The 27017-nt window shown below is 44.0% G+C and overlaps 1 protein-coding gene across 2 annotated transcripts in view; it reads right to left on the bottom strand.

Annotated features, from left to right (window-relative positions):
- Positions 1 to 27017, bottom strand: part of LOC112252632 (ankyrin repeat domain-containing protein SOWAHC) — a 60982-nt gene that overhangs the window by 29284 nt on the left and 4681 nt on the right. For both annotated transcript variants that reach the window (XR_006083627.1, XM_042323326.1), the window contains exons 2-4: positions 23794 to 24844; positions 15406 to 15693; positions 509 to 565 (exon numbers count right to left, since the gene is read on the bottom strand). Coding sequence is in view for 1 of the 2 variants with exons in the window: in XM_042323326.1 (XP_042179260.1) it covers positions 509 to 565; positions 15406 to 15693; positions 23794 to 24780 (1332 nt within the window). In the remaining variant the exon portion in view is untranslated. The remainder of the gene's footprint in view (positions 1 to 508; positions 566 to 15405; positions 15694 to 23793; positions 24845 to 27017) is intronic.

The raw sequence follows: 27017 nt of genomic DNA, 5'->3' as shown, positions 1-27017 counted from the left end.
GAGCACATCTGGGACATCATGTCTCGCTCCAACCACCACAGACTGTCCAGGAGTTGGCAGATGCTTTAGTCCAGGTCTGGGAGGAGATCCCTCAGGAGACCATCCACCACCTCATCAGGAGCATGCCCAGGCGTTGTAGGGAGGTCATACAGGCACGTGGAGGCCACACACACTACTGAGCCTCATTTTGACTTGTTTTAAAGGACATTGCATCAAAGTTGGATCAGCCTGTAGTGTGGTTTTCCACTTTAATTTTGAGTGTCACTCCAGACCTCCATGGGTTGATAAATTTGATTTCCATTGATAATTTTTGTGTGATTTTGTTGTCAGCACATTCAACTATGTAAAGAAAAAAGTATTTAATAAGAATATTTCATTCAGATCTAGGATGTGTTATTTTAGTGTTCCCTTTATTTTTTTGAGCAGTGTATATATATATATATATACATACTCTCTTATATTCTCTTATATTGGAATAGAATACACGGCACCAGAATGCTGAGCATACCATGACAGAGGATGCAGCCACACTTCTTGTATCTTCTTCCTGGACATATCCCTCGCTCTAAAACAGAAGAAGAATCAGGAGTTAGCATGAGCATCAGAGATTTAGAGGAAAAAAATTTGCAACATTTGTGGCAAATAACAGTACCATTTCCATATTGTCAATTATCCAATATTTTGACAAAAACACCTCTGTGCTTACATTTTTGGGTATGAACAAACCTCCCTTAGGGAAAAGGAAAAGAGGGAATATATAATGAATCTATTAAAATCCTAAAATGATTCTCTAAATTCTCAAAGGCTTCCCAAAACACAGAGACAAAACTGTTTTCATCTTCAAACTGACATCTTTACTTCCAGTCTATAGTCAGATGAGCAAAGACTAAGGTCAGGTCTCTTGATTTTTGGTTTAATTCTTTCATTTTCTAAAATCGTTTGTTTCGTTTCTACTGATCAATGCTCCCTCTCTCTCTCTCTCATTACTATGCTGTGTGATTACCTTCAGAAACATTTTTTAAAAACTAGAGCACACCTTGCATTGTTGGGGTAAGCTGTCAATGAGGAGTTTAATCATGGTACTTCAAGATGGAGGACTTTAGTAATATACTTCTTGTAGCTTAAGTGAGCACACAGGGAAGGAAGAAAAAAAACCTACGGAGGACGTTGTGGTTTTCTCTGTTTGGTTGTTATTAATATTAAAGGGAGACTACACTCAAAAACTATCTTTGATATGATGCAAAACGCATCATCAAGCCAAGTTTAGCTCTGTACTGCAAGTGCTCCATTGTGAAAACTTGACTGCTGACATGCATACTTTTTTGGGATTGTATTAATAGTGGACTAATGAACAAACATTTCTGAGTGTAGCATTCCTTGAAACATGCCCACTCCTGCTCTACCCTACTGGGTGTTACCTTATCCCCCATCCTGTCAATTCTAACCCCTCTTTTCGTATCCTGAAATGTACAATTTTGGCATTGATGAACCCAGTTTTGGTAAACAGTATATTTATATATATATACTTTTATATAAACAGTAACAATACTCTATTTTCAGATGTGAAATGTACCAGCTCGATTTGGCATTGATGATGTCACTTTTTGATGATGACAGTTTTGGTATATATATATATATATATATATATACATACACACAGTCATATGAAAAAGTTTGGGCACCCCTCTGAGGCTGCATAATAATTGACTCTGTCGTCACAGAAAATTATCACAGTGGCATGCCATTCATTTTCTAATAAAAGCTGAGTACTGGGGTATTGTCCAGACAAAGATTTTTAGTGTAGCAATATTAAGTTGTATGAAATTAAATCAGATGTGAAAAATAGGCTATGCAAAAATGTGGGCACCCTTGTCATTCTGTTGATTTGAATACCTGTAACTACTTAGCACTGATTAATTGGAACACACAATTGGTTTGGTGAGCTCATTAAGCCTTGAACTTCATAGACAAGTGCATCCAATCATGAGAAAAGGTATTTAAGGTGGCCAATTGCAAGTTGTTGTTCTCTTTGACTCTCCTCTGAAGAGTGACAACATTGGGGGCCTCAAAACAACTCTCAAATGACCTGAAAACAAAGATTGTTCAACATTATGGTTTAGAGGAAGGCTACAAAAAGCTATCGCTGAGATTTAAGCTGTCAGTGTCCACTGTGAGGAACATAGTGAGGAAATGGAAGACCACAGGCACAGTTCTTGTTAAGGCCAGAAGTGGCAGGCCAAGTAAAATATCGGAGATGCAAAGGCGAAGGATGGTGAGAACGGTCAAAAACAGCCCACAGACCACCTCCAAAGACCTACATCATCATCTTGCTGCAGATGGTGTCACTGTGCATCGTTCAACAATTCAGCGCACTTTGCACAAGGAGAAGCTGTATGGGAGAGTGATGCGGAAGAAGCCTTTTCTGCACACGCCACAAACAGAGTCGCTTGAGGTATGCAAACGCACATTTGGACAAGCCAGCTTCATTTTGGAATAAGGTGCTGTGGACTGATGAAACAAAGGTTGAGTTATTTGGTCATAACAAGGGACGTTATGCATGGCGGCAAAAGAACACAGCGTTCCAAGAAAAACACTTGCTACCCACAGTAAAATTTGGTGGGGGTTCCATCATGCTGTGGGGCTGTGTGGCCAGTGCCGGTACTGGGAATCTTGTTAAAGTTGAGGGTCGCATGGATTCCACTCAATATCAGCAGATTCTTGGGAATAATGTTGAAGAATCAGTCACAAAGTTGAAGTTATGCCGGGGTTGGATATTTCAACAAGACAACGACCCAAAACACTGCTCAAAATCTACCTGGGCATTTATGTAGAGGAACAAGTACATTGTTCTGGAATGGCCATCCCAGTCCTGAATATCATTGAGAATCTCTGGGATGATTTGAAGCAGGCAGTCCTTGCTCAACCACCATCAACCACCTAACTGAACTGGAGATGTTTTGTAAGGAGGAATGGTCCAAAATAACTTCATCCAGAATCCAGACACTCATTAGAGGCTATGGGAAGCGTCTAGAGGCTGTTATTTTAGCAAAAGGAGGCTCTACTAAATACTGATGTGATGTTTCTATTGGGGTGCCCAAATGTATGCACCTGTCTAATTGTGTTTTGATGCATATTGCACATTTTCTGTTAATCCAATAAACCTAATTTCACTACTGAAATATTACTGTGTCCATCAGTTATTTGATAGATCAAAATGAAATTGCTGATCCAAACACCCAATTATTTATAAATGGAAATCATGAAAATTGTCACGGGTGCCCAAACTTTTTCATACGACTGTATATAAAAAAAAGACCCAAGAGCAGTGGCGAAGACCAAGAGTTATTGAGAAGCCCACCATAACACTCCCTCCCTTATCCATCCCCCAATTCTCTCCACAGCATGACAGTGTCATCGCAGAAACCCCTAGTGTTGTGATGGACACTTGCTTGCTGTTTTGAGATGGACACGATGGCAATGCTTTGGAAGAGAGGGAGGGGGAAGTATCCCAGGAGAGAGACGTTTCCTCATTAGCAACCTGAAAATTACATTTATTTTATGGTGATGGGTTACCAGGACATCATTAGACAGTCAACCACAAATGAAAGGGTAAAATATTCACCAAACCAAGGAATGACGAAATAGAAATACTAGAAATGACCTCGACTCCTTTTCTCCATACAACATCACCATCCAGCCTTCCTTCCTTTCACATCCACAGCCTCTAAATATGGGCCAATGAAATACAATAAAAATAAAAACCTTCTCTGTGTTGATAAATGAATGGGGCTCCTCTCCTCTACCTCGGCTGAATAAATTGGCGTATGAAAAAGGAGGGACTTTGTAGAATACAAAAGAAAGAAGAATAGTTAAAGGACACAGAGAAAAAGAGAGCGAGATAGCAAGAAAAAGAGAAAGAGTCAGGGTAGTGTTATGATCATATTATACAACTGCAATCTGATCAGGAAAAGAGCCTGGTCCCTTCCTGTATAAAAGAGGTGTGTTATACTGAGTGTACAAAACATTAGGAACGCCTGCTCTTTCCATGTGAAAGACTGACCAAGTGAATCCAGGTGAAAGCCATGATCCCTTATTGATGTCACTTGTTAAACCCACTTCAATCAGCGTAGGTGAAGATGAGGAGACGGGTTAAAGAGACAATTGAGACATGGATTGATTGTGTATGTGTGCCATTCAGAGGGTGAATGGGCAAGACAATTGAGGCTGTTCTGAGGGCAAAAAAGGGGGGGGGGTGCAATTCAATAATAGGAAGGTGTGCTTAATGTTTTGTACATTCAGTGTATATCAGTGTTGTGTGTCCCCTCACCAACCTATACAGAATAAAACAATATTGACCCAAAGGAGCCTGAGAGATCCACATCCCTTTTCCATCACCAAAGCAAGTTAATGACGGATGCGATTGTTTTCAGCTTTTCTCATCGTCAAAAACAAGAGAGAAAACATCCGACAAGGAATACATTATTTCACAGTAACAAGAGAGATAAAGGCTAGCTATGTAATTTCAGCAACCTGAAGTTCAGGTTTTTATCAAGAGCCTCAAAAGACAAGCCTTTGATCATCCAATTAAATGTAATTAACGGTCTCGTCCATCATCATGTTTTCATCTTATTTGATTAAGGTTACTGGGCAGCAACATTAATGCAAAATAATTTGCCTACGTCCCAAACCAGATTCCCAACATAGAGCTCATAGGTCCCTGGTCAAAAGTAACTATTGGACTGTGTAGGGAGTAGGGTGCTAGTTGGGATGCAATCAATAACAGAAACCCACAACTCTCTGGTTTTCGCACTACTTCCATTTTAATTACTCTTAACCCTTTTTCACCCCAATTTCGTAGTTACAATCTTGTTCCATCGCTGCAACTCCCTTACGGACTCAGGAGAGGAGAAAGTCGAAAGCCATGCGTCCCCCGAAAACACGACCCTGCCAGACTCTGCTTCTTCACACAGTGCTTGCTTAACCCGGAAGCCAGATGCACCAATGTGTCAGAGGAAACACCATCCAGCTGGCAACCGAGGTCAGCCTGCAGGCGCCCGAGCCTGCCACAACGAGTCGCTAGAGCCAAACCCTCCTCTAACCCGGACGATACTGGGCCAATTGTGCGCCGCCTCAGGGGTCTCCTGGTCACGGCCGGCTGTGACACAGCCTGGGCTCGAACCCGGGTCTGTAGTGATGCCTCAAGCACTGCGTTAGACCGCTGCGCCACTCGGGAGGCCCCTATTATTAAAATCTAAAGTTAGCCCTGCAGTCATGATTTAATCATTCGGTTTGAAAATTAAATGGCCTAAATAGTCTAGTGAGATTGAAAGGAACAAGTGGGGGCTTACAGCCTACTCTCTAATCATACAGTAGTTAGGGAAGTACATTTTTGCTGATGCATGTCTAAGCTACTAACGAGGATATCAACATGAATTCTCACACATTTCCTTTGGCATAACGTCCAAGGTGGTGGCACTGGCTCATTTGCCACATAACAGCTAAGAATGTCAACGGAGCACCATTTATAAATAATGAATTTACAGTGTTAGTAAAGGAAAGGAGGTTTACTTAGAAACATTTGAGTTCCTTCTGAATACTGAGTCGGATTTAACTACAATAATACATCAAGGTAACAAGTTATAAGTTGAAGATGTATCGGCACAAGGACTGCTACGAATCAAGCATATCAACGGTAGTTATTCTTTCTTGGTTGAGGATTTCAATTTATGATTTGTAATTGAAAAACCCCTCCAGCACCAACAGGCAATATAAACAAAGCAATGCCCCCCCCCAAAAAAAAAAAATCATTCCTGAAAAAAAATGACGCCAATAACTCTTCTGGTAACTAATGAAAAATCTCAGAGACATTAACATATTAATTGAGATTTTGACAACAGGGCTGCAGCAGTGATGAGCATATTCAAATTGGGCTTTCAGGAACGCTCAAGGAGCTAAATTAAATGAGAGGGGGAAAAGAAGATAACAGTACCGTCAGCACGTACACTAGGGTCAGACCACACGCTTCTGGAGTGTAGAAAAAAGCACTTAACTCAAACCAGAGAACCCACAGCTTATGTCATCTGCCCTTCCATTCAGAGGATCGAGCGTATGATTGTTTGAGGAATGAAAAAGCCATTTTGGCGTCGGCGGGCGTGAAAGAGAGTGCCTGTCCTGTAGCATGGCCCCGCGTTGTCAAAGCCTCCGAGGGTCACCAAGGTCAGGGGAATTATGATTTGACGAGCGCTCTGCCCGATGTCTGAAACAACGATACAGCCTCGCTGCTCATTGGAGAAGTGCCATGGTTCCATATTCCCGGCTGACCTCTGGATAAAGCGGCCCTTTTTTTCTGCGATAATGAAACTGGATAGCTCTGAGGTGAGACATGAATGTTTTGTTAACAGAGGAATATCGGTGTCGTTTGGTTAGAGAGGTACATCTTGGGAAGATGAGGGTCTTGGTGTATGAGAGCCTCACCTAGGCCAATCTCTTACAGCTTGTCGTGGCTTTATCAGACTGGGCCCAGGTGCCATAAATGCAATAGGCTATCAACAAAATGGATGCTGTCAGGAAGAAGGGAATCGAAAGGCAGAGAAAGCATCTTAATGCTATTCTGATATGTGCTTCAGAGCTCGCTTTACATAACACTAATGGCAATGACATATCACCTGTCAAGACAAAGTCACCATGAGAGTAGCTGGAGGGGTGCTCTCATTTTATCTATCTGGGCTCTAACTCCTCTAGCTCCATAATGAGACAGGGTGCAGGACAGGAAGCAGGCTCTTAGCCAGCCTGCCAGCTTTATGTTGGCCCCTAGCACAGTCAGTGTGGTCAGCTCAGCTTTTCCCATTGAGACTATGTCTGAGCCTCGACCTAGGTCGGGCAAAATTAAACATGGCGGTGTTCGCCTTAGCAATCTCACTGGCATAAAAACTTCCATTCCTTTCATTATCCCCCGACAGTTGACTGACACACAGTTGACTGACACACTGACACATCAAAATCAGTTTAAGCTAGAGATATGTTTTTTGTTGTTGTATTGGATGGGTCTTAATCCACCACATCCGCCAGTGTTGCACTTCCGCATCTGTAGTGAAAGGTGGCAGAGCTAAAGCAGTGTTTGTCAGACCATGAGACACGGTTTGACTGACAGGAGGAGACTCTCACTATGGTGTCCGGAGTCTCGCCTGAAGTCGATACCTTTGATGTCAAATCAAATGTTATTGGTCACATACACATATTTAGCAGGTGTTATTGCGGGTGTAGAGAAATGCTTTTGTTCCTAGCTCTACCAGTGCAGTAATATCTAACAGTTCACAACCATACACTAATCTCAGAGTAAAAGAATGTAATTAAGAAATATATTAATATTTGGATGTGCAATTGGCATTGACAAGAATACAGTAGAAGGCAGTATATACAGTTGAAGTCAGATGTTTACATACACCTTAGCCAAATACATTTAAACTCAGTTTTTCACAATTCCTGACATTTAATCCAAGTAAAAATTCCCTGTCTTAGGTCAGTTAGGATCACCACTTTATTTTAAGAATGGGAAATCTCAGAATAATAGTAGAGAGAATGATTTATTTCAGCTTTTTCTCATTCATCACTTTCCCAGTGGGTCAGAAGTTTACATGCACTAAATTAGTATTTAGTACCATTGCCTTGAAATTGTTTAACTTGGGTCAAACGTTTCGGGTAGCCTTCCACAAGCTTCCCACAATAAATTGGGTAAATTTTGTCCCATTCCTCCTGACAGAGCTGGTGTAACTGAGTCAGGTTTGTAGGCCTCCTTGCTCGCACACAGTTTTTCAGATCTGCCCACACATTTTCAATAGGATTGAGGTCAGGGCTTTGTGATGGCCACTCCAATACCTTGACTTTGTTGTCCTTAAGCCATTTTGCCACAACTTTGGAAGTATGCTTGGGTTCTATGTCCAGACCCATTTGCGACCAAGCTTAAACTTCCTGACTGATGTCTTGAGATGTTGCTTCAATATATCCACATAATTTTCCTACCTCATGATGCCATCTATTTTGTGAAGTGCACCAATCCCTCCTACAGCAAAGCACCCCCACAACATGATGCTGCCACCCTCATGCGTCACGGTTCGGATGGTGTATGATCTTTGTCCCCATGTGCAGTTGCAAACCGTAGTCTGTCTTTTTTTATGGCGGTTTTTGAGCAGTGGCTTCTTTTTTTCCGTTTTTTTTGAGCGGCCTTTCAGGTTATCTCGATATAGGATTCGTTTTATAGTGGATATAGATACTTGTGTACCTGTTTCCTCCAGAATCTTCACAAGGTCTTTTGCTGCTGTTCTAGGATTGATTTGCACTTTTCGCACCAAAGTACGTTCATCTCTAGGAGACAGAACGCGTCTCCTTCCTGAGCGGTATGACAGCTGCGTGGTCCCATGGTGTTTATACTTGCTTACAATTGTTTGTACAGATGAACGTGGTACCATCAGGCATTTGGAAATTGCTCCCAAGGATGAACCAGACTTGTGGAGGTCTACAATTGTTTTCTGAGGTCTTGGCTGATTTCGTTTGATTTTCCCATGATGTCAAGCACTGAGTTTGAAGGTAGGCCTTAAAATACATCTTCAGGTACACCTCCAATTGACTCAAACAATGTAATTAGCCTATCAGAAGCTTCTGAAGCCATGACATCATTTTCTGGAATTTTCCATGCTGTTTAAAGGCACAGTCAACTTAGTGTATGTATAGTATAGTTGGGGACGGTACCAGAGGTAACAGGAGAGAGCTCAGTTTTGATCCCCACGGGACACAGCAAGACCCTGAGCTCAGAAGACGGGATCCGGAGAGGGACCCGGAAGCCCTGCTGAGTGGGAGCCGGAGCAAGTCGGCGACCCATTCGAGGAGCCGGAAAGACAGCCCCACTGCTGGGTATCCTGAACCGACAGTCGGCAGGGCCAAAGGACCGTAAAACCCATGTAGAGACAGCCTGGGTAGGTCCGACCCGCCAACGACAACCCCAGGTAGATGGAGACCAAAGGAGGTTTGAGAGGAGTCAATGCCATCAGCAAGCCCCGGAAGCGAGGTGGGTCACGCAGTGGACTACGTCACCTCCTGTTGGGCACACCACGAATCAACTGCACCCATGGTCCCGGTGAAGGTTGACGGACACGGAAGCTCTATTAGACTCCGGAAGTATGGTTACCCTCGTAACCACGAGTCTGCTGAACCAGGAGACCGAACGTGGTAGGGAGACGTCAATTTCCTGTGTTCACAGGGACACAAAGCGGTATTCAACCGTATGGGCCAACATCGTGACGCCACAAGGGAACTGCCAGATGATGGTGGGTGCAGTACCAGACTTACCGGTACCTGACATACCGGTACGCTCAAACAAATGCTGCGGAAGGTCATCGATCAGGACCGTAAGAACTGGGACCAGCTACTACCCCACCATATGTTCTCAATCTGAGAAGTACCCCAGTCCTCCACAGGGTTTTCCCCTTTTGAACTCCTCTACGGGAGGAGGCCACGCGGCCTACTGGACCTCGCCAAGTAGGTGGGGGAAGCCCAACCGACCCCCTTACGCAATGTGGTAGAGCACATGGAGACGATGAGGGAGCGGATGACAGCCATATGGCCAGTCATGAGGGAACATATGGAGAAGGCCCAAAGCGCCCAAGCCCAGGTCAAGAATCGGGGAGCCCAGCCCTGGGAATTCCAGGTGGGGGACAGGGTGTTGGTCTTGATCCCCACGGCCGAAAGTAAGTTCCTGGCTACATGGCACGGGCCCTACGAGGTGATTGAGAAGCTGGGACCTGTCAATTACCACGTATGGTAGCCCGGGAGACGGAAACCCCAACATATTTACCAAGTGAACCTGTTGAAGAAATGGCACGAGAGGACAACCTTGGCCGTGTTATGGTCGGGACCCAGGATGCTAACCGCACCAGTGGTGGTCCCGAGCAATGAGGATCTCGATCGGAACACAGCGGTGTTCTCCGAGAAGGCGGGCCGCACAACCCTCGGGGAAACAGTAAGAAAGAGGCCATATCGGGTTCCGGAGGCCCGAAGGAAGGCAGTTAAACAGCAAGTGGAGGCTGTGCTGAGGATGGGGGTCGTTGAAGAGTCTCACAGTGCATGGTGCAGTCCCATTGTGTTGGTGCCCAAACCGGACAGTAGCCTGTGCTTCTGTAATGATTTCCGGGGTGTGAACGACATAAACTTGTTCGACACCTACCCCATGCCGAGGGTGGACGAGCTCATCGACCAATTGGGAAAGGCTCGGTACATCAGCACCCTTGACCTGAACAAGGGATATTGGCAGGTATCATTGGCAGCCTCCTCCCGGGAGAAGACTGCGTTTTCGACACCAGACGGATTGCATCAGTACCGGGTGCTCCCGTTCGCTCTCCACGGAGCCCCACCCACATTCCAGCGACTGATGAACAAAGTACTTCGACTACACCAGCAGTACGCAGCGGCAAATTTGGATGATATCATCATCCACAGCCAAGGTTGGGAAGAGCACCAGGCGGTGCTGGACGCGCTCAGACAAGCCGGGTTGACCGCGAACCCCAAGAAATGCAAACTAGTGTTCGAGGAGGTGGAGTACCTGGGGTATTTGATCGGACGGGGCAACGTCAAGCCCCAGGAGAGGAAGGTTCACGCGGTATGTGACACAGCTGCTCAACAGCTGTACAAGTACCATAAAGCTGCCAGAAGGGCAGCACACAGGGACGAGACTGGGGGAGGAAAGGACTTGTATAGTTGGGAACGGTACCAGAGGTAACAGGAGAGAGATCAGTTTTGATCCCCACAGGATACAGCGAGACCCGGAGCCCAGAAGACGGTATACCGGAGAGGGTCTCTTGGGGGAGACCTATTTTTCTTTTGGACTATTATTTTAATAAACACCTTTGAAACTGAGCTATTTATACTCTGTCCGTGTCTGATCTGTGTAAACGTTTTGAACCAACCCCCTGGTCTGCCACAGTATGTAAACTTCCGACTTCAACTGTAAATAAAGTGCATTCGGAAAGCATTCAGACCCCTTCACTTTTTCCACATTTTGTTACGTTACAGCCTTATTCTAAAAAAAATTCCCTCATCACTCTACAAACAATACCCCATAAAGCAAACATTTTTGCTACATTTTTCCAAATGTATCATAAATACATAACTGAAATATTACATTTACATAAGTATTCAGACCTTTGACAGCGATTATGGCCTCAAGTTTTCTTGGGTATGACACTATAAGCTTGGCACACCTGTATTTGGGGAATTTCTCCCATTCTTCTCCGCATATCATCTCAAGCTCTGTCAGGTTGGATGTGGAGCATCACATCTTGTTTCTCATGGTCTGAGAGTCCTTTTGGTGCCTTTTGGCAAACTCAAAATGGGCTGTCGTGTCTTTTACTGAGGATCGCCTTCAGTCTGGCCTTTCTACCTTAAGGGCCTGATTGTTGGAGTGCTGCAGAGATGGTTATCCTTCTGGAAGGTTCTCCCATCTCCACAGAGGAAGTCTGGAGCTCTGTCAGAGTGACCATCGGTTTCTTGGTCACCTCCCTGACCAAGGACCTTCTCCCCCGATTGCTCAGTTTGGCCGGGCAGCCAGCTCTAGGAAGAGCCTTGGTGGTTCCAAACTTCTTCCATTTAAGAATGATGGAGGCCACTGTGTTCTTGGGGACCTTTAATGCTGCACACATGTTTTGGTACCCTTCCCCAGATCTGTGCCTCGACACAATTCCGTCTTGGAGTTCTACGGACAATTCCTTTGACCTAATGGCTTGGTTTTTGCTCTGACATGCAGTGTCAACTGTGGGACCTTATTTAGACAGGTGTCTGCCTTTCCAAATCATGTCCGATCAATATAATTTACCACAAGTGGACTCCAATCAAGTTGTACAAAAATCTCAAAGATGATCAAAACAGGCTGGACCTGAGCTCAATTTCGAATCTCATAGCAAAGGGTCAAAATAAATTTGCTAAAATGTCTAAAAACATGTTTTCACTTTGTCATTATGGGGTAATTAATCAATTTTAGAATAAGGTTGTAACGTAACAAAACGTTGAAAAAGTGAAGGGGTCTGAATAATTTTCCGAATGCACTGCATGCTACCTCTTTGTGATGTAATTCAGAAACACAATGTCAAACTTTCAATGCTATTGCAGACGACACATACATTGCAAATAAACGTGGTGAAGCCCCAAAACTGCCTGGCATGGCGGTAAATGTTTTATTTTTAAATTCGGATAAAACAGAGATGCTAGATCTAGTTTTCTTGAAACAACGACATCTGCTGTTGGATCTGACAATGAATCTTCATGGATTGTACATTTGTCTCAAATAAAACTGTGAAGGTCCTCGACCTTACTCTTGTTGGGTTCGACACTTGGACCCGTGCCACGTCTTCTGTGAGAAAATGTTGTACTCTACGGATGTTGCAAAGCATGAACCTGCAGGAGCGATTCCCTGTTTTGATGTTTGCAGAGAACGACAGGGATCTTTGTTCCAGGGATCTTTGCACTTTGGGAGTTGTCAACCGTGATGAAGAGGTCTTAGAGTGGGCAGGCTTTCCCCAGGAGGAAGAGCAGCTCCGTCTTGTCGAGGTTGAGCCTGAGGTAGTGGGCCGACATCCAAGCTGAGATATCTGCCAGGCACACAGAGATGCATGTCGCCAACTGGGTGTCTGAAGTGGGAATGAGAAAAGTAGTTGATTGTCATCTGCATAGCAATAATTGGAGAGACCATGAGAGGATATGATGGAGCCGAGTGACTTGGTGTATAGAGAAAAGTGGAGAGGTGCTTAAAACCGAGCCCTGGGGGACACCAGTAGTGAGAGCACGATGTGCAGACACAGATCCTCTCCATGCCAGCTGGTAGGAGCGACCTGTCAGGTAGGATGCAATCCAGGAGTGTGCACAACCTGAGATGCCCATCCCTGAGAGGGTGGAGAGGAGGATTTGATGGTTCATGGTGTTGAAGGCAACAGATAGATTTAGGAGGATGAGAAAAGAGGAGAGAGTCAGCTTTGGCAGAGCAGAGATCCTCCATGACACAGAGGAGAGCAGTCTCAGTTGAGTGAATCATCTTGAAGGTTAAGGTTAAGAAGATTGTTCTGAGTGAGATAACGAGAGAGCTGGTCAGAGATAGCCAGCTCAGGTTTTTTGGAAAGAAAAGAAAGAAGAGATACTGGTCTGTAGTTCTTTGATCAGAGGGGTCAAGTGTTGGTTTCTTGAGGAGGGGAGCGACTCTGGCCATCATTACATCAGAGGGGACGCAGCCATTGGTGAGGGATGAGTTGATGAGGGAAGTGAGGAATGGGAGAAGGTCTCCAGAGATGGAGTCTAGAGAAGGGGATGGTGTTGAGTGGGCAGGTTGTCGGGTGGCTGGACATCACTAGTTGCAGGATTTAATCTGGAGAGAGAGGGGAGAAGGGGTAAAGGTGTAGGGCAGTTCTGTGTGAGTGAGACCAATGGACTCCGTAAGCTGAGTGAATGAGGACCGGATGTTGTCAACCTTTTTTCCAAAGTGGTTGACACAGTCGTTCACAGAGAGGGAGGAGGGATGGGGAGAAGGTGGAGGATTAAGGAGGGAGGATAAGGTGGAAAATAGTTTCCCAGGGTTGGAGAAGAAGAGCATGTAGAGAGGAGGGAGTGGAAGGGTGATAGGTCCTCTGGAAGTTTAGTTTTTCCTCCATTTCCACTCAGCTGCCCACATCCCTGTTCTGTGAGCAGGAGGAAGGGTCGAGCCAGCCGGGAGGAAAGGGGAGAGTGGGAGTTAAATGAGGTGGAAAGGAAAGGAAGTTCGAAGAGGCAGTCAGGAGACAGGAGGGAGAAGGATTTAGCAGAAGGGAGAGATGATAGAATAGAAGAGGAGAGAGTAGTGGGAAAAAGACAGTGAAGATTGTGACGGTGCATGACCATCTGGGTAGGGGCTGAGTGGGTAGGGTTGGGCGAGAGTGGGAAGGAGAAAAAAATAAACAAAATAGTAATTAGAGACCTGGAGGGGATTGGAGTGAGATTGGTAGGCTAACAGCCTCTAGTAAAGATGAGGTCAAGCTTATTGCCTGCCTTGTGAGTGGGAGGGGACTGGGAAAGGGTGAGGTCAAAAGAGGCAAGGAGAGGAAAGAAAGAGTTTGAAAGAAATGAATTGAAGTCAGGCTTCGGGACGTTGAAGTCGCCCAGTATGATGAGCGGTGAACCATCATCAGGAAATGAGCTTATCAAGGTGTCAAGCTCATTGACAAACTCTCCAAGGGCACTTGGTGGACAATAGATGACAACAATGTTAAGCTTGAGTGGCAGTGACAGTGTGACAGTGACAGCATGGAATTCAAATGAGGAGATGGGCAGGTGAGAGAGGGGGAAAATTGAAAATCTCAGTTTAGGAGAAATGAGTAGTAGCAGTGTTCTCATGGGTAATCTATGTCTCAGCCTTGTTGACCACCGATTGGTAGTTCCAAACACTGCCAGAGACTAGGAATTGCACATGGGTTGTGCGGGAAGGGTACACTAGATTAGAAGGGTTGCAGCCACAGAGTGGGGAGTTTCTGTAAAACCTACAGGTAGAGGAGTGAACAGGAAATCACACATACTTGACAAAACTACACAATAGCAAAATCTGATCATCTGAAATATCTTGTTTCGGCGACAGTCTTCATTTTGGGCAACAACGCAGTGAAAAACTAGGGGAGTTTGAAGTACTCACACTAATTGCTGATTGCCTAGCAGAGGTGAAGAAAAATACCCCCTCCAACAGACATACCCACCAATTATCAGAAAGCTCTCACAAATTCCCTTGAAACCAGTTGAAGTCAATGGTCCAACACTTCAAAGTCACAAGTACTGAGCATTCAGCAGCTCAAAAAGCAACGATTAGGCTACTAGCTAGAAAGAGGCAGCATTTAACTAGAAAGGTCTTAGCCAGACTATATCAACAACAACACTTATTGAAAGACAAAAATCAACTTTGGCTACTCTTGCAGAGATGAGTTGTCTTCCCAGGCAATAGATGAGCACTGATCAGGTGACAACCCTGTAATGTATATATGTAATGTATGGGAGACGTTACTCACCCTCCCTGTAATGTGTGTGTTTGGGAGAAGCTACTCACCCTCCCTGTAATGTGTGTGTTTGGGAGAAGTCACTCACCCTCCCTGTAATGTGTGTGTTTGGGAGAAGTTACTCACCCTCCCTGTAATGTGTGTGTTTGGGAGAAGTTACTCACCCTCCCTGTAATGTGTGTGTTTGGGAGAAGTTACTCACCCTCCCTGTAATGTGTGTGTTTGGGAGAAGTCACTCACTCACCCTCCCTGTAATGTGTGTGATTCGGAGAAGTCACTCACCCTCCCTGTAATGTGTGTGTTCGGGAGAAGTCACTCACCCTCACTGTAATGTGTGTGTATGGGAGAAATCACTTACCCTGGCCAGGGACACAGTGTCACTCTTCAGGGACAGCAGATCACAGCAGGCCAGTAGGTCCCCCCCTTCAATGAGGCTGGGACTGAGGTCTGCACTGAGAGGGCTGGGGCTGAGGTCTAAAGTGGTCACTGGAATCATGGCTGCGATTGCTAGTTCTTGTGGTCTCTCTGGTCCTGTTGGTATCTCTGGCCTCTCTGCTGGTGTCTGTGGACACAGTGGTCCAGCCTCCACTCTCTCCGTTACCTCTGGCGCTGTCTCTCCACCTTGATTCACCACTGGCCCCCGGCTCTGATAACACACAGGAGAAAATACATTAGTCAATGGGGAAACACACACGCACACTTGGATACAATATTCCAAACGTTTTGTTTTTAAGAACCGCCCTATCTATGGAGTAGTGGCAGTCAGTGCCATTTAAGATGACGGAGGATGATAAAACAAATATGTATGAGCATAGACTATGACGAATACAACTGGTGTCGACCTTACAGTGAAACACTTTCTTCACAGTAAATACCTGTTGTATTTGGTGCATGTGACAAATAAAGGCCATGCTCAAAATTTTTTTAAGAATCATCCTCCGTCATCTCATCTTAAACGGCACTGACAAACACTGCTCCAAAGATGGGACAGTACTTAGAAACAAAAAGTTTAGGATATTGCATTCAAGTGTGATTCTATGTTTTTCTATTACAGCTTATTGCATGACAGTCAGTCATATTCCATTCACCCAGCTCAATGTAACATCGATAGGTTTAGACTACTACATTGATACTAACATTTTCCATATACCCATGATGAGGTTACTACAACCTAGAATGAAAGTTTATAATGTAGGGGCACATGTCGAGAGTATTTTGAGTAATCAAGGTGACAGACAGTGACACATTCAAGACCGCCTTGCACACTCTTCCCTGCATCTAGCTGATCTAGGGTGTAATCATTAGTCCAACAGTTGCAAATTTGAGTTTCTATTGTACAAATTCAGTTATGTTTATCCCTGCTTCGTTCTGTTTGCTTCCGTTTAAATGTTTTTCATTACAATCGGTGGAATGAATACACCCCGATCATACGCAAACACAGTTCACTTTCATAGCAGCCACATAAAAACAGCATGATCACTTTGCTCGTTGTATATACAGTGCATTCAGAACGTTTTCAAACCCCTTGACTTTTTCCACATTTTGTTACGTTACAGCCTTATTCTAAAATGTATTAAATTAATTGTTTTCCTCATCAAATCTACACACAACACCCCATAACGACAAAGTGAAAACAGGTTAAGACATTTCTGCAATTGTATTAAAAATCAAAAACAGAATTACCTTATTCATTTAAGTATTCAGACCCGAAATTGAGCTCAGGTGCATCCTGTTTCCATTGATCAACTTGATTGGAGTACACCTGTGGTAAATTCAATTGATTGGACATGATTTGGAAGGCACACACCTGTCTATATAAGGTCCTACAGTTGACAATGCATGTCAGAGCAAAAACCAAGCCATGAGGTTGAAGGAATTTTCCGTAGAGCTCTGAGACAGGATTGTGTCGAGGCACAGATCTGGGGAAGGGTATAAAAACATTTCTGCAGCATTGAAGGTCCCCAAGAACATAGTGGCCTCCATCATTCTTAAATGGAAGAAGTTTGGACTCTTCCTAAAGCTGACTGCCCAGGCCAACCTGAACAATCGGGGGAGAAGGGCCTTGGTCAAGGAGGTGACCAAGAACCCGATGGTCACTCTGACACAGCTCCAGAGCCTCTGTGGAGATGGGGGTACCTTCCAGAAGGACAACCATCTCTGCAGCACTCTACCAATCAGGCCTTTATGGTAGAGTGGCCATCGGAAGCCACTCCTCAGTAAATGGCACATGACAGCCCACTTGTAGTTTGCCAAAAGGCACCTAAAGGACTCCAAGATTGGACTTCAAGACTCCAACTGTTTGGCCTGAATGCCAAGTGTCAAGCCTGGAGGAAACCTGGCACCATCCCTATGGTGAAGCACGGTGGTGGCAGCATCATGCTGTGGGGATGTTTACAGTGGCAGGGATAGGGAGACTAGTCAGGATTGAGGGAAAGATGAACGGAGCCAAGTACAGAGAGATCCTTGATGAAAACCTGCGCTCAGGACCTCAGACTGAGGCGAAGGTTCACCTTCCAACAGGGCAATGACCCCAAGCACACAGCCAAGACAATGCAGGAGTGGCTTCGGAACAAGTCTCTGAATGTCCTTGAGTGGCCCAGCCAGAGCCCGGTCTTGAACCCGATCGAACATCTCTGGAGAGACCTGAAAATAGCTGTGCAGCGCTCCCCATCCAACCTGATAGAGCTTGAGCGGTTCTGCAGAGAAGAATGGGAGAAACTCCCCAAATACAGGTGTGCCAAGCTTGTAGTGTCATACCCAAGAAGACTTGAGGCTGTAATCGCTGCCAAAGGTGCTTCAACAAAGTACTGAGTAAAAGGTCTGACTACTTATGAAAATATGATATTTCCATTTTTCTTTTTGATAAAAACCTGTTTTGCTATCATTATGGGGTATTGTGTGTAAATTGATGAGGGGAAAAAACAATTTATTCCATTTTAGAATAAGGCTGTAACGTAACAAAATGTGGATAAAGTCAAAGGGTACCGAATACTTTCCGAATACACTGTATGATTTCTTCTTGCAACTATCAACAGGCTCTCCTCCACTCACATTTTTCCTTCACTTTTGGACTTCAGTGCACAACACATCAGCTGTCTGTGACCAGGCGAAAAAAAACTTTCCAAGCCAAACCTTCATATCATGACTGCTAACCGCTACACACAGCCTACATCGTTGTCATGTCATAGTCAACATAGGTATTAGAACTAACAGGTTAGTAAACCCGCTACAATCATGCAGTACATTGTACAGTCAGAAAGCAGTTTAGCAGTTTCACCGGCGGGCCCGGTGGCAATAACTGAATCAATCCAAAAACTTACCTTGACTTGGAAGAGTTCCAGTGTTGGATACCCATAGCCAGCTAGCTAAAATAGCATCCCTCTCTGTTTGAGCCAGGTGTTTGAGTAGGCTAAACCAGCAAGCTGCATTTGCTAGCTAAGTAAGTGAATGTGAAAGTTAAAAAAATATATAACAAAATCTCTCTCTCACTCTTGCTTCTTAATTTTGGAGGAAATTCATTTGTTCAAAACTGTTAAACTATTGTCTTTCTCTGTCTTTGAGTCAACTACTCACCACATTTTATGTACAGCAGTCCTAGCTAGCTGTAGCTTATGCTTTCAGTACTAGATTCATTCTCCGATCCTTTGATTGGGTGGTCAACAAGTCACAGTTCATGCAGCAAGAGCTCTGATAGGCTGGAGGACGTCCTCTGGAAGTTGTAATAATTACTGTGTAAGTCTATGGAAGGGGGTGAGAACCATGAGCCTTCTGGGGTTTGTATTGTCAATGTACCCAGGAGGACAGAAGCTATCTGTCCTCCGGCTACACCATGGTGCTACCCTACAGAGTGAGGCTACTGAGGCTACTGTAGATTTCCATTGTGACATGAATACATTTAGTATAGTTTTCCCCTAAAATGACAACTTCTTTAATGTTTCACTCTTCTTATTTTCATTCAATTCACGGAGGAGGATGGTCCTCCCCTTCCTCCTATGAAGAGCCTCCACTGCTGTGGAGAGCTATGGTTATTTTGTGAACTTCAAGGGCTGTTTTGCAGACATAATATGTAGGCCAATATCTTCTATTCTAATCCTGCTCAGATATCTTGAAGTCATTGTAATATTAACTTAAATTCCAGATGCTAGGCTATGCAAATCTGAATTAATCATCTCTTGCTCCACACAATTGTGTTTGTCTTGAATGAATGCAAAACTAATTTACCAAAAACAAACAATGGAGAGAGAAACCCACTGTCGGCACTCAGCACGATACGATCTACCCCCATCAATTCCAATAAGAGACCTGTCTTTCAAATGTGCTTTTGTGTGCCACTGAATTATCATATGAGAGAGTGTTTACAACTCCACAAAATATCAGTCCGTCTGCTTGCGTGAAAGTCTCTCATTCCTGTGAAGCTACAAAGTGAAGCACCTGCCTGGCCTGTAGAAAACAATTAGGTCGCAGTAAAAGACAAAGGCAGCAGGCAGCAGTTTAACATCCCATAGTGCTATGATTGTCCTTTAACTGTTCCGACTGTCATCCCTCGAGAGCTAATTATCCAGACGAGTCTGTAGCATACACACACACGCATTGACACTTTACACAGATTCCTTGTTCAATCACGGCGTAAAATGCACTAAAATTGGCATTATAGAGGATACTGCTCCAATCAGTTTGATTTCAGTTAATTACAGTATGTCTAAATGCTCGAGTGTTACTGCGTTCCATAGCTATGACACCATTTGAAAAGAGACACCATGTAATAGACTGGCGTCTGTCTGCATTGTAATTCAGATCTAATAGTCAGATTAAAAGTCAGGAAAAACAAGTATTTTCCAGGCTGCTGGTAGGGAGCATACAACAAAGCTGGGTTTAAAAGCTTGGCCCTTCTGAGTTTCAACTAGGGATATATAGGGATATACTGTAGCTAGTACAATACAGTGATATAAAATCCACATTTGGTGAAAGAGCGAGAGAGTTATAGTACTCACCATTTGCTTATTTAGTTTTCATGGCAGGTAATGACCAGGCACACAAACACAATGTTATCCTCCTACTGTTAAAGAGTAACGCTGGTGAACTTTTCTGTGGAAATCTGTGGTGAAGATACGAGTTGTCGTCATGTACAACAATTATTTTTAATTCACAACTGAGAGCATGTAAATGATCAAGTGGGTTTGAATTGGGAAGACAAACGCCAACAGAAACAAGATGGGAGACATTTCTACATATATGACACGAGGGGGGAGTCTAATTGGTACAGTGACTGACGAACAATACACATCAATGTTTCTCTATTACACAAATAGCACCACATAGACCATTAACAAGGACACGCAAATGAAGTGTGAAGGCAGTAAGAAACCATAGATGTGAAGGGCAGTATGGAGATGAAGAGGCAAAAGGAGGGGAAGGAGATGACGTACACGATGTCGCCCAATCAAAGGCAATAGAAGGAGAGCAGTGATTTGCGGTGCCTTGACAGCCAGCAGCACAAAAAGGGAAGAGAACTCCGACAACTAAATGTCAATCGCAGGGCTATTGCTAATCCCCTCTGTTGTCGAAATGTATGTTGACACTGTTTTGTATGGCTCACACTTGTAGTACTATTGTGGGACCATAATTGAATTACATTTATTGTGAAATCAGATGCTATTGCTCTGGGTATAAAGATCAGGGGTACTGGGAGATCTCTTCGGATTAGGGTTTGGTGCCATAGCAGTTGCTAGCTATCTGCTCATATGATTTCTCCTTATATTTGATTTGTCCCACAGAAGTTGAGTAATTAAACGTTGAGTCATATCTGAAGTCACAGTGTCCATGGAAAATCAGTCTTTACCCCGGCTTACACTATTTATTTGCTCAAAATGTGGTTGCTCTGTTAATCTCCTTCATGAGTCTTAAAAAGTTCCAAATTGAGACTTTTTTCAATGTTGCCGTAAAAACAAATCACACACTTCACCAAGCATATGTCTAACGTTATGGCATTCCAAACACTATTTTTCACTTTAACCAAACCTTAAGGAAGTCGATGAGCTGAAAATGTGGATGATTCTTTTTAAAGAGCCACCGAATACGCCGATTGGCAAGTGTGTATTTAATACGAGAATTCAGTCTTGGAGGTGTGTTTCCTGACCGATTCTGCGTTTGGTTAATGATGTTTGTCCCCCATGAGACACTGTAGACGTGGAAACCGATTTCACTTCCTCAAAATCCCCAGAAGGAATCTAAGACAACTTTGTTCATTTTGATGTTTTTGCTGAGGATGTTTTAGTTGCCTAATTTTACATCTAACTAATGGTGTTTGGTGCAGTATTTCTGAAGTAAAAAAAAAAATGTGCGACGTGTTGTCGGAGCTGCTGGGCAGGTCTGTCTCACTGTCCATGCTATTGCATGCTAGTGGGCAAATGGACAACATCAAATCCAAACCCAACCTTAATTTACCCACTGTGATTCACAGATGTTCCAAACTCTATTTTAGACAAAACTGACTTCATGATCAAAATTATCCTATTTGCACTAAATGTTGACACTGCCACAGAGGCCATTTTCAAAGGGATTCCTTTTTGTTTCTATTTAAAGGAAGTCACTCTTTAACATTGAAAGCAGGAGGAGGCAGCTGTAAGACAAAAATGACTTAATTCGGACAACAACAACAAAAATCACTAAAGACAAAATGGCCAAATACCATGGGAAATGGGAGGAATACCTACGGTAAAAAGGACATCCAAAAGAAATGACAACTGTAGATACACTACATGACCAAAAGTATGTGGACAGCTGCTTGTAGAACATCTAATTCCAAAATCATGGGCATTAATATGGAGTTGGTCCCTCATTTGCTGCTATAACAGCCTCCACTCTTCTGGGAAGGCTTTCCATTAGATGTTGGAACATTGCTGTGGGGACTTACTTCCATTCAGCAATCAGAGCATTAGAGAGGTCGGGCACTGATGTTGGGCGATTAGGCCTGGCTCACAGTCGGCGTTCCATTTCATCCCAAAGGATTCGATGGAGTTGAGGTCAGGGCTCTGGGCAGGCCAGTCAAGTTCTTCCACACTGATCTCGACAAACCATTTCTGTCTGGACCTCGCTTTGTGCAAGGGGCATTGTCATGCTGAAACAGGAAAGGGCCTTCCCCAAAACAGTTACTACAAAGTTGGAAGCACGGAATCGTCTAGAATGGAATTGTATGTTGTAGCGTTAAGATTTCCCTTCACTAGAACTAATGGAGATTTCCTATGGAGAATGCATGGCTGTGTGCTTGATTTTATAGACCTGTCAGCAACGGGTGTGGCTGAAATAGCCGAATCCACTAATACGAAGGGGTGTCCACATACTTTTGTATAGCTAGTGTATTTCATGCTTAAATTATACTTCATGCTATATAGTTCATTGTGCTAAAATGTAACAGGGTGGTCTGATCTAGTTGTAATGATTCCAGAAGCTCAAGGGGTTAATAGAGATAAGGACGTCTAAAGAAAGGGGATGCTGGAACAGACCCTCTCTCTCCAGATTGGCATCCTCCCCATCTCCTCCTGTGCGCGGGGGGGGTTGTGTGTGTGTGTGTGTGTGGCCAGGAGAGTGTGTATTCCCCAGTGAACACTGAGGCCTGTAAATTGTTTATCAGACACTAATACAGGAGGCTAACCCTATTTGCATTCATATTAGTTCCCCCGTACCGCCATCTGAGGGAATTACTTATTCCAATTCTTCAGAGGAGTAAATAACTTTATGCATGATATCGGTATCTTCATAATTCAGATCGGTATAGTCAATTTGGTTTAAGTGCTCCTCGGCTCCGCCGGCCGTGTGTGAGGGAGAGGCTGTGAGGGGAACTTATTTGGAGGCGGTTTGGATCACTGGACATGAGAGCAGGAAATGGATTCTGTCATAGGAGCGCTGGCTGTAAGAGAGTTCAATTCTCACATGTTTACCCCCTCGGAATCCTTCCGCCTCTGATTATAGCATCTTACAGTCTATAACTACAGTATGTGCGGCTTGGTTTAAACATTCTGTTCCACTGTGCTGAATAGCTACTTAAGAAACGGACCTGGACTCATTTGTAGGCCTACTTTAATATTGTTTTATTTTTGAAAGTGGAGTTATTGCCAGAAGGGCAGGTGAAGGTAGTATAAAGACAATAGTGCAAACTAAATCAAGATGGAAAACGCAGGGTCGGATAGGAAATGGACGACAGAGAGATGTCCTTACCTAAACACATACAACCTATTCACTAAGGAGGGTTTTGTGAAAGCATTTGCTTGAATAAGAAAATCCGCTGCAGTAGGAAAATCATCTATATTATGAAGGAAGTTCAGATCATCTCTAATCAACATTGTGATGTGTGGAACCAGGACAAGAACGCCTTATTTACCACCCTAAACCTATAAAAAACATGTACAATGTGAACATAGAGAAACAGATTTCAGTGGAAGAAATAAAAAATGGTTCGATGAAACAGGATAAAGAGAGGAGGGGTGAGAGAGGAAAAAGCTGTCAGAAAAGATGGGCTTTGAACATGATCAGAGACATCGTTTAAACAAAGAACAAAGAACAAATACGGAGAAGAAAGGCCTACCTGCGAGTTGGGAAAACAAAGGGGTTGAGGAAGAGAAGACATTTGGCAGTGTGAGCCATGTGGCAGAGCTCTAGTCTAGAGTGGTGTGGAACAGTACAGTTGAAACCCATGAATATCAATGAGTGCATATTATTATTTTCCATCGGGTATTGTATCTTTACTCACCCCTTCTGTCTGAGTGATCACCACCGCTGGGATACAGGCGCCTTGTTCCCCTGCCGCATCTTCCCCACAAGCCTCATCTGTGGTGTGGTCATGGTTTGGGTTAACTCGTCTGTCTGGGTCCACTAGGGCCTGCTCCTGGTCTGTCCCAAGCAGCTTCTCTTGGTCCTGTTTTGGGGTTGGATTTGGATCTGTGCAGTGTGGTAGATCCATTCCACCAGCTAGATCATGGATTGAGTCCTGTGTTTGGTTCTGGTTCCTAGCTGATACCAGAATGGGGATGTCATGAGGGCTGCTGTGGTCTTGTGTGGGACCAAAATATACTGGATCCTGGTTCACACCACTCAGCCTGTTTTCACCCTGTTCTGCGCTATGAGCTGTGCATTGCTCCAGGTCTAAATTACATTGATAGTCCTGGTTCCCTGGTGGATCCTCATCCTGGACTGAGACCTTTATGGAAGGATCCTGTTCTTCTGTTGTGCATTTATTGGAGCCTAGTGAACGACCCTGATCCTGGACTTGATGGAAGTAATTCCGACTCGCCTGGTCTTGTGCTGGTCCCTGTTTAAAACCATGCAGTGTTTCCTTGTCTTGTGCTGGACCCTGGTCTAGACCTTGCGGTCTCTCCTTGTCTTTTGATAGACCCTGTTCTAGACCAGGCAGTGTTTCCTTGTCTTGTGCTGGACCCTGGTCATGACCTGGCAGCGTTTCCTTATTTTGTGCTGGACCCTGGTCATGACCTGGCAGTGTTTCCTTGTCTTGTGCTGGACCCTGGTCAAGACCTGGCAGTATTTTCTTGTCTTGTGCTGGACCCTGGTCAAGACCTGGCAGTGTTTCCTTGTCTTGTGCTGGACCTTGGTCAAGACCTTGCAGGTTCAGTCTATCCTGGTCTGGTGCTGAAATCTTGCCTAGACTATTCCGCCAGTCCTGAAACTGTCTCGGTGTCATGGGCTGTTGGTGATGTTCTGAACGCCTTGACTTCCCGTCCATGTCCTGCTGGGACTCCTGGAACTGAGGTAACACTGAAGAACACTGTCATAGGGAACAGAGTCACCTGCCAGTGGAGAACAACATGAGGCAATAGTTAAAACATACAAGTATACAAATGTGTGCAGCTGGGCGTCTTGACACAAACACACACGCACGTACGCACAGACATACACACATTTGAATTCTAGACTAAAAGTCTTGTTCTTAAATACTGTGGTTAGTGGGATATCTAGTCTATACCAACAGAGGCGTCATGCCCATAGGGGGCATGTGCCCCTTCAGATGTGTCCCGTTAAAAAAAATACAATAATAATAATAAACAATAATAATAACAACATTGCGGTTACAAATTTGTTGTGGTTTCTCTGTAATATTACTAGCCACCTGGTAATTTTATGAAATTGGCTTTAGCTAACCCAGATTGGGAACCTATCTCCCAACCACATAGCTACCTACCAAGAAGCAATTTCAGGCTTTAAATCAAGTTAGAGTATCTAGCTTGTCTAACTATCTTAGCTGGCATGCCTGCTGACAAGATTGGTAGACTTTAGAAAAGCAAACAATTACTACATTTACTGAATAAGTCTCAAATTCTTTCAATCTTTTACCCAGATTTTAGCAGAGCATATTTGCATATAAGCATATTTAGTTTCTTAAAAAATATAACCAGATGTATCCTCCTGACTAGGCTACCTAGTGCTACCTACACCTGGGGCGGCAGGTAGCCTGGTGGTTAGAGCCTGGCAGAATCCTTTTTTTAATTTTACGAGTCTGATGAGTCCGACGCAAACGATATACTGCTTTCTTGGGAACAAGCCCAGATCCCCGTGATTTGCCTGAAGAGGTGGAGAAAAAGGGTCCAGAAGAGGGCAGGCTGCCTTCTGAAAATTCCTAGGCGATCGAATAAACCCCCACTTCCTTCCATTCTGCTAGCAAACGTGCAATCTTTGGAGAATAAAATCGATGACCTACTGGCAAGATTAAACTACCAACGGGATATTCAAAACTGTAATATCTTATGCTTTACGGAGTCGTGGCTGAACGATGACACTATCAACATACAGCTGGCTGGTTATACGCTGTACCGGCAGGATAGAACAGTGGCGTCTGGTAAGACAAGGAGCGGTGGACTAGGCATTTTTGTAAATAACAGCTGGTGCATGATATCTAAGGAAGTCTCAAGCTATTCCTCACCTGAGGTAGAGTATCTCATGATAAGCTGTAGACCACACTATCTACCTAGAGCACCTATCTACCTGTATTTTTCATAGCTGTTTACATACCACCACAGTCAGAGGCTTTCACTAAGATAGCATTGAATGAGCTGTATTCCGCCATAAGCAAACAAGAAAGCGCTCACCCAGTGGCGGTGCTCCTGGTAGCCGGGACTTTAACGCAGGCAAACTTAAATCTATTTGACCAAATTTCTTTCAGCATGTTAAATGTGCAACCAGAGGAAAAGAACTCCGGACGAAAGTGGTCAGATGAAGCAGATGCTAAGCTACAGGACTGTTTTGCTAGCACAGACTGGAATATGTTCCAGGATTCCTCAGATGGCATTGAGGAGTACATCACATCAATACAGTATGTGCATCGATGACGTCGTCCCCACAGTGACCGTACGTACATACCCTAACCAGAAGCCATGTATTACAGGCAACATCTGCACTGAGCTAAAAGCTAGAGCTTCCGCTTTCAAGGAGCGGAACTCTAACCCGGAAGCTTATAAGAAATCCTGCTATGCCCTTAACAGTTAACAGGCACACCTGTGACACCAGGTGACTACATCATGAAGCTGGTTTAGAGAATGCCAAGAGTGTGCAAAACTGTCATCAAAGCAAAGGGTGGCAATTTGAAGAATCTTACATATATTTTGATTTGTTTAACAATGTTTTTCGTTACTAATTACATGATTCCATATGTGTTACTTCATAGTTTTGATGTCTTCACTATTATTCTACAATGTAGAAAATAGTTGTTGTTTTTTAAATGAAAACCCCTTGAATGAGTAGGTGATCTAAAACTTTTGACCTGGTAGTGTATATATATATATATATATTTTTATTTCACCTTTATTTAACCAGGTAGGCTAGTTGAGAACAAGTTCTCATTTGCAACTGCGACCTGGCCAAGATAAAGCATAGCAGTGTGAACAGACAACACAGAGTTAGACATGGAGTAAACAATTAACAAGTCAATAACACAGTAGAAAAAAAGGGGAGTCTATATACATTGTG

This window comes from Oncorhynchus tshawytscha, linkage group LG06, assembly GCF_018296145.1.
Source record: "Oncorhynchus tshawytscha isolate Ot180627B linkage group LG06, Otsh_v2.0, whole genome shotgun sequence".
NCBI lineage: Eukaryota > Metazoa > Chordata > Actinopteri > Salmoniformes > Salmonidae > Oncorhynchus > Oncorhynchus tshawytscha.
Note: the sequence above shows the minus strand (reverse complement) of the source record. Positions and strands in the feature narration are given on the sequence as shown.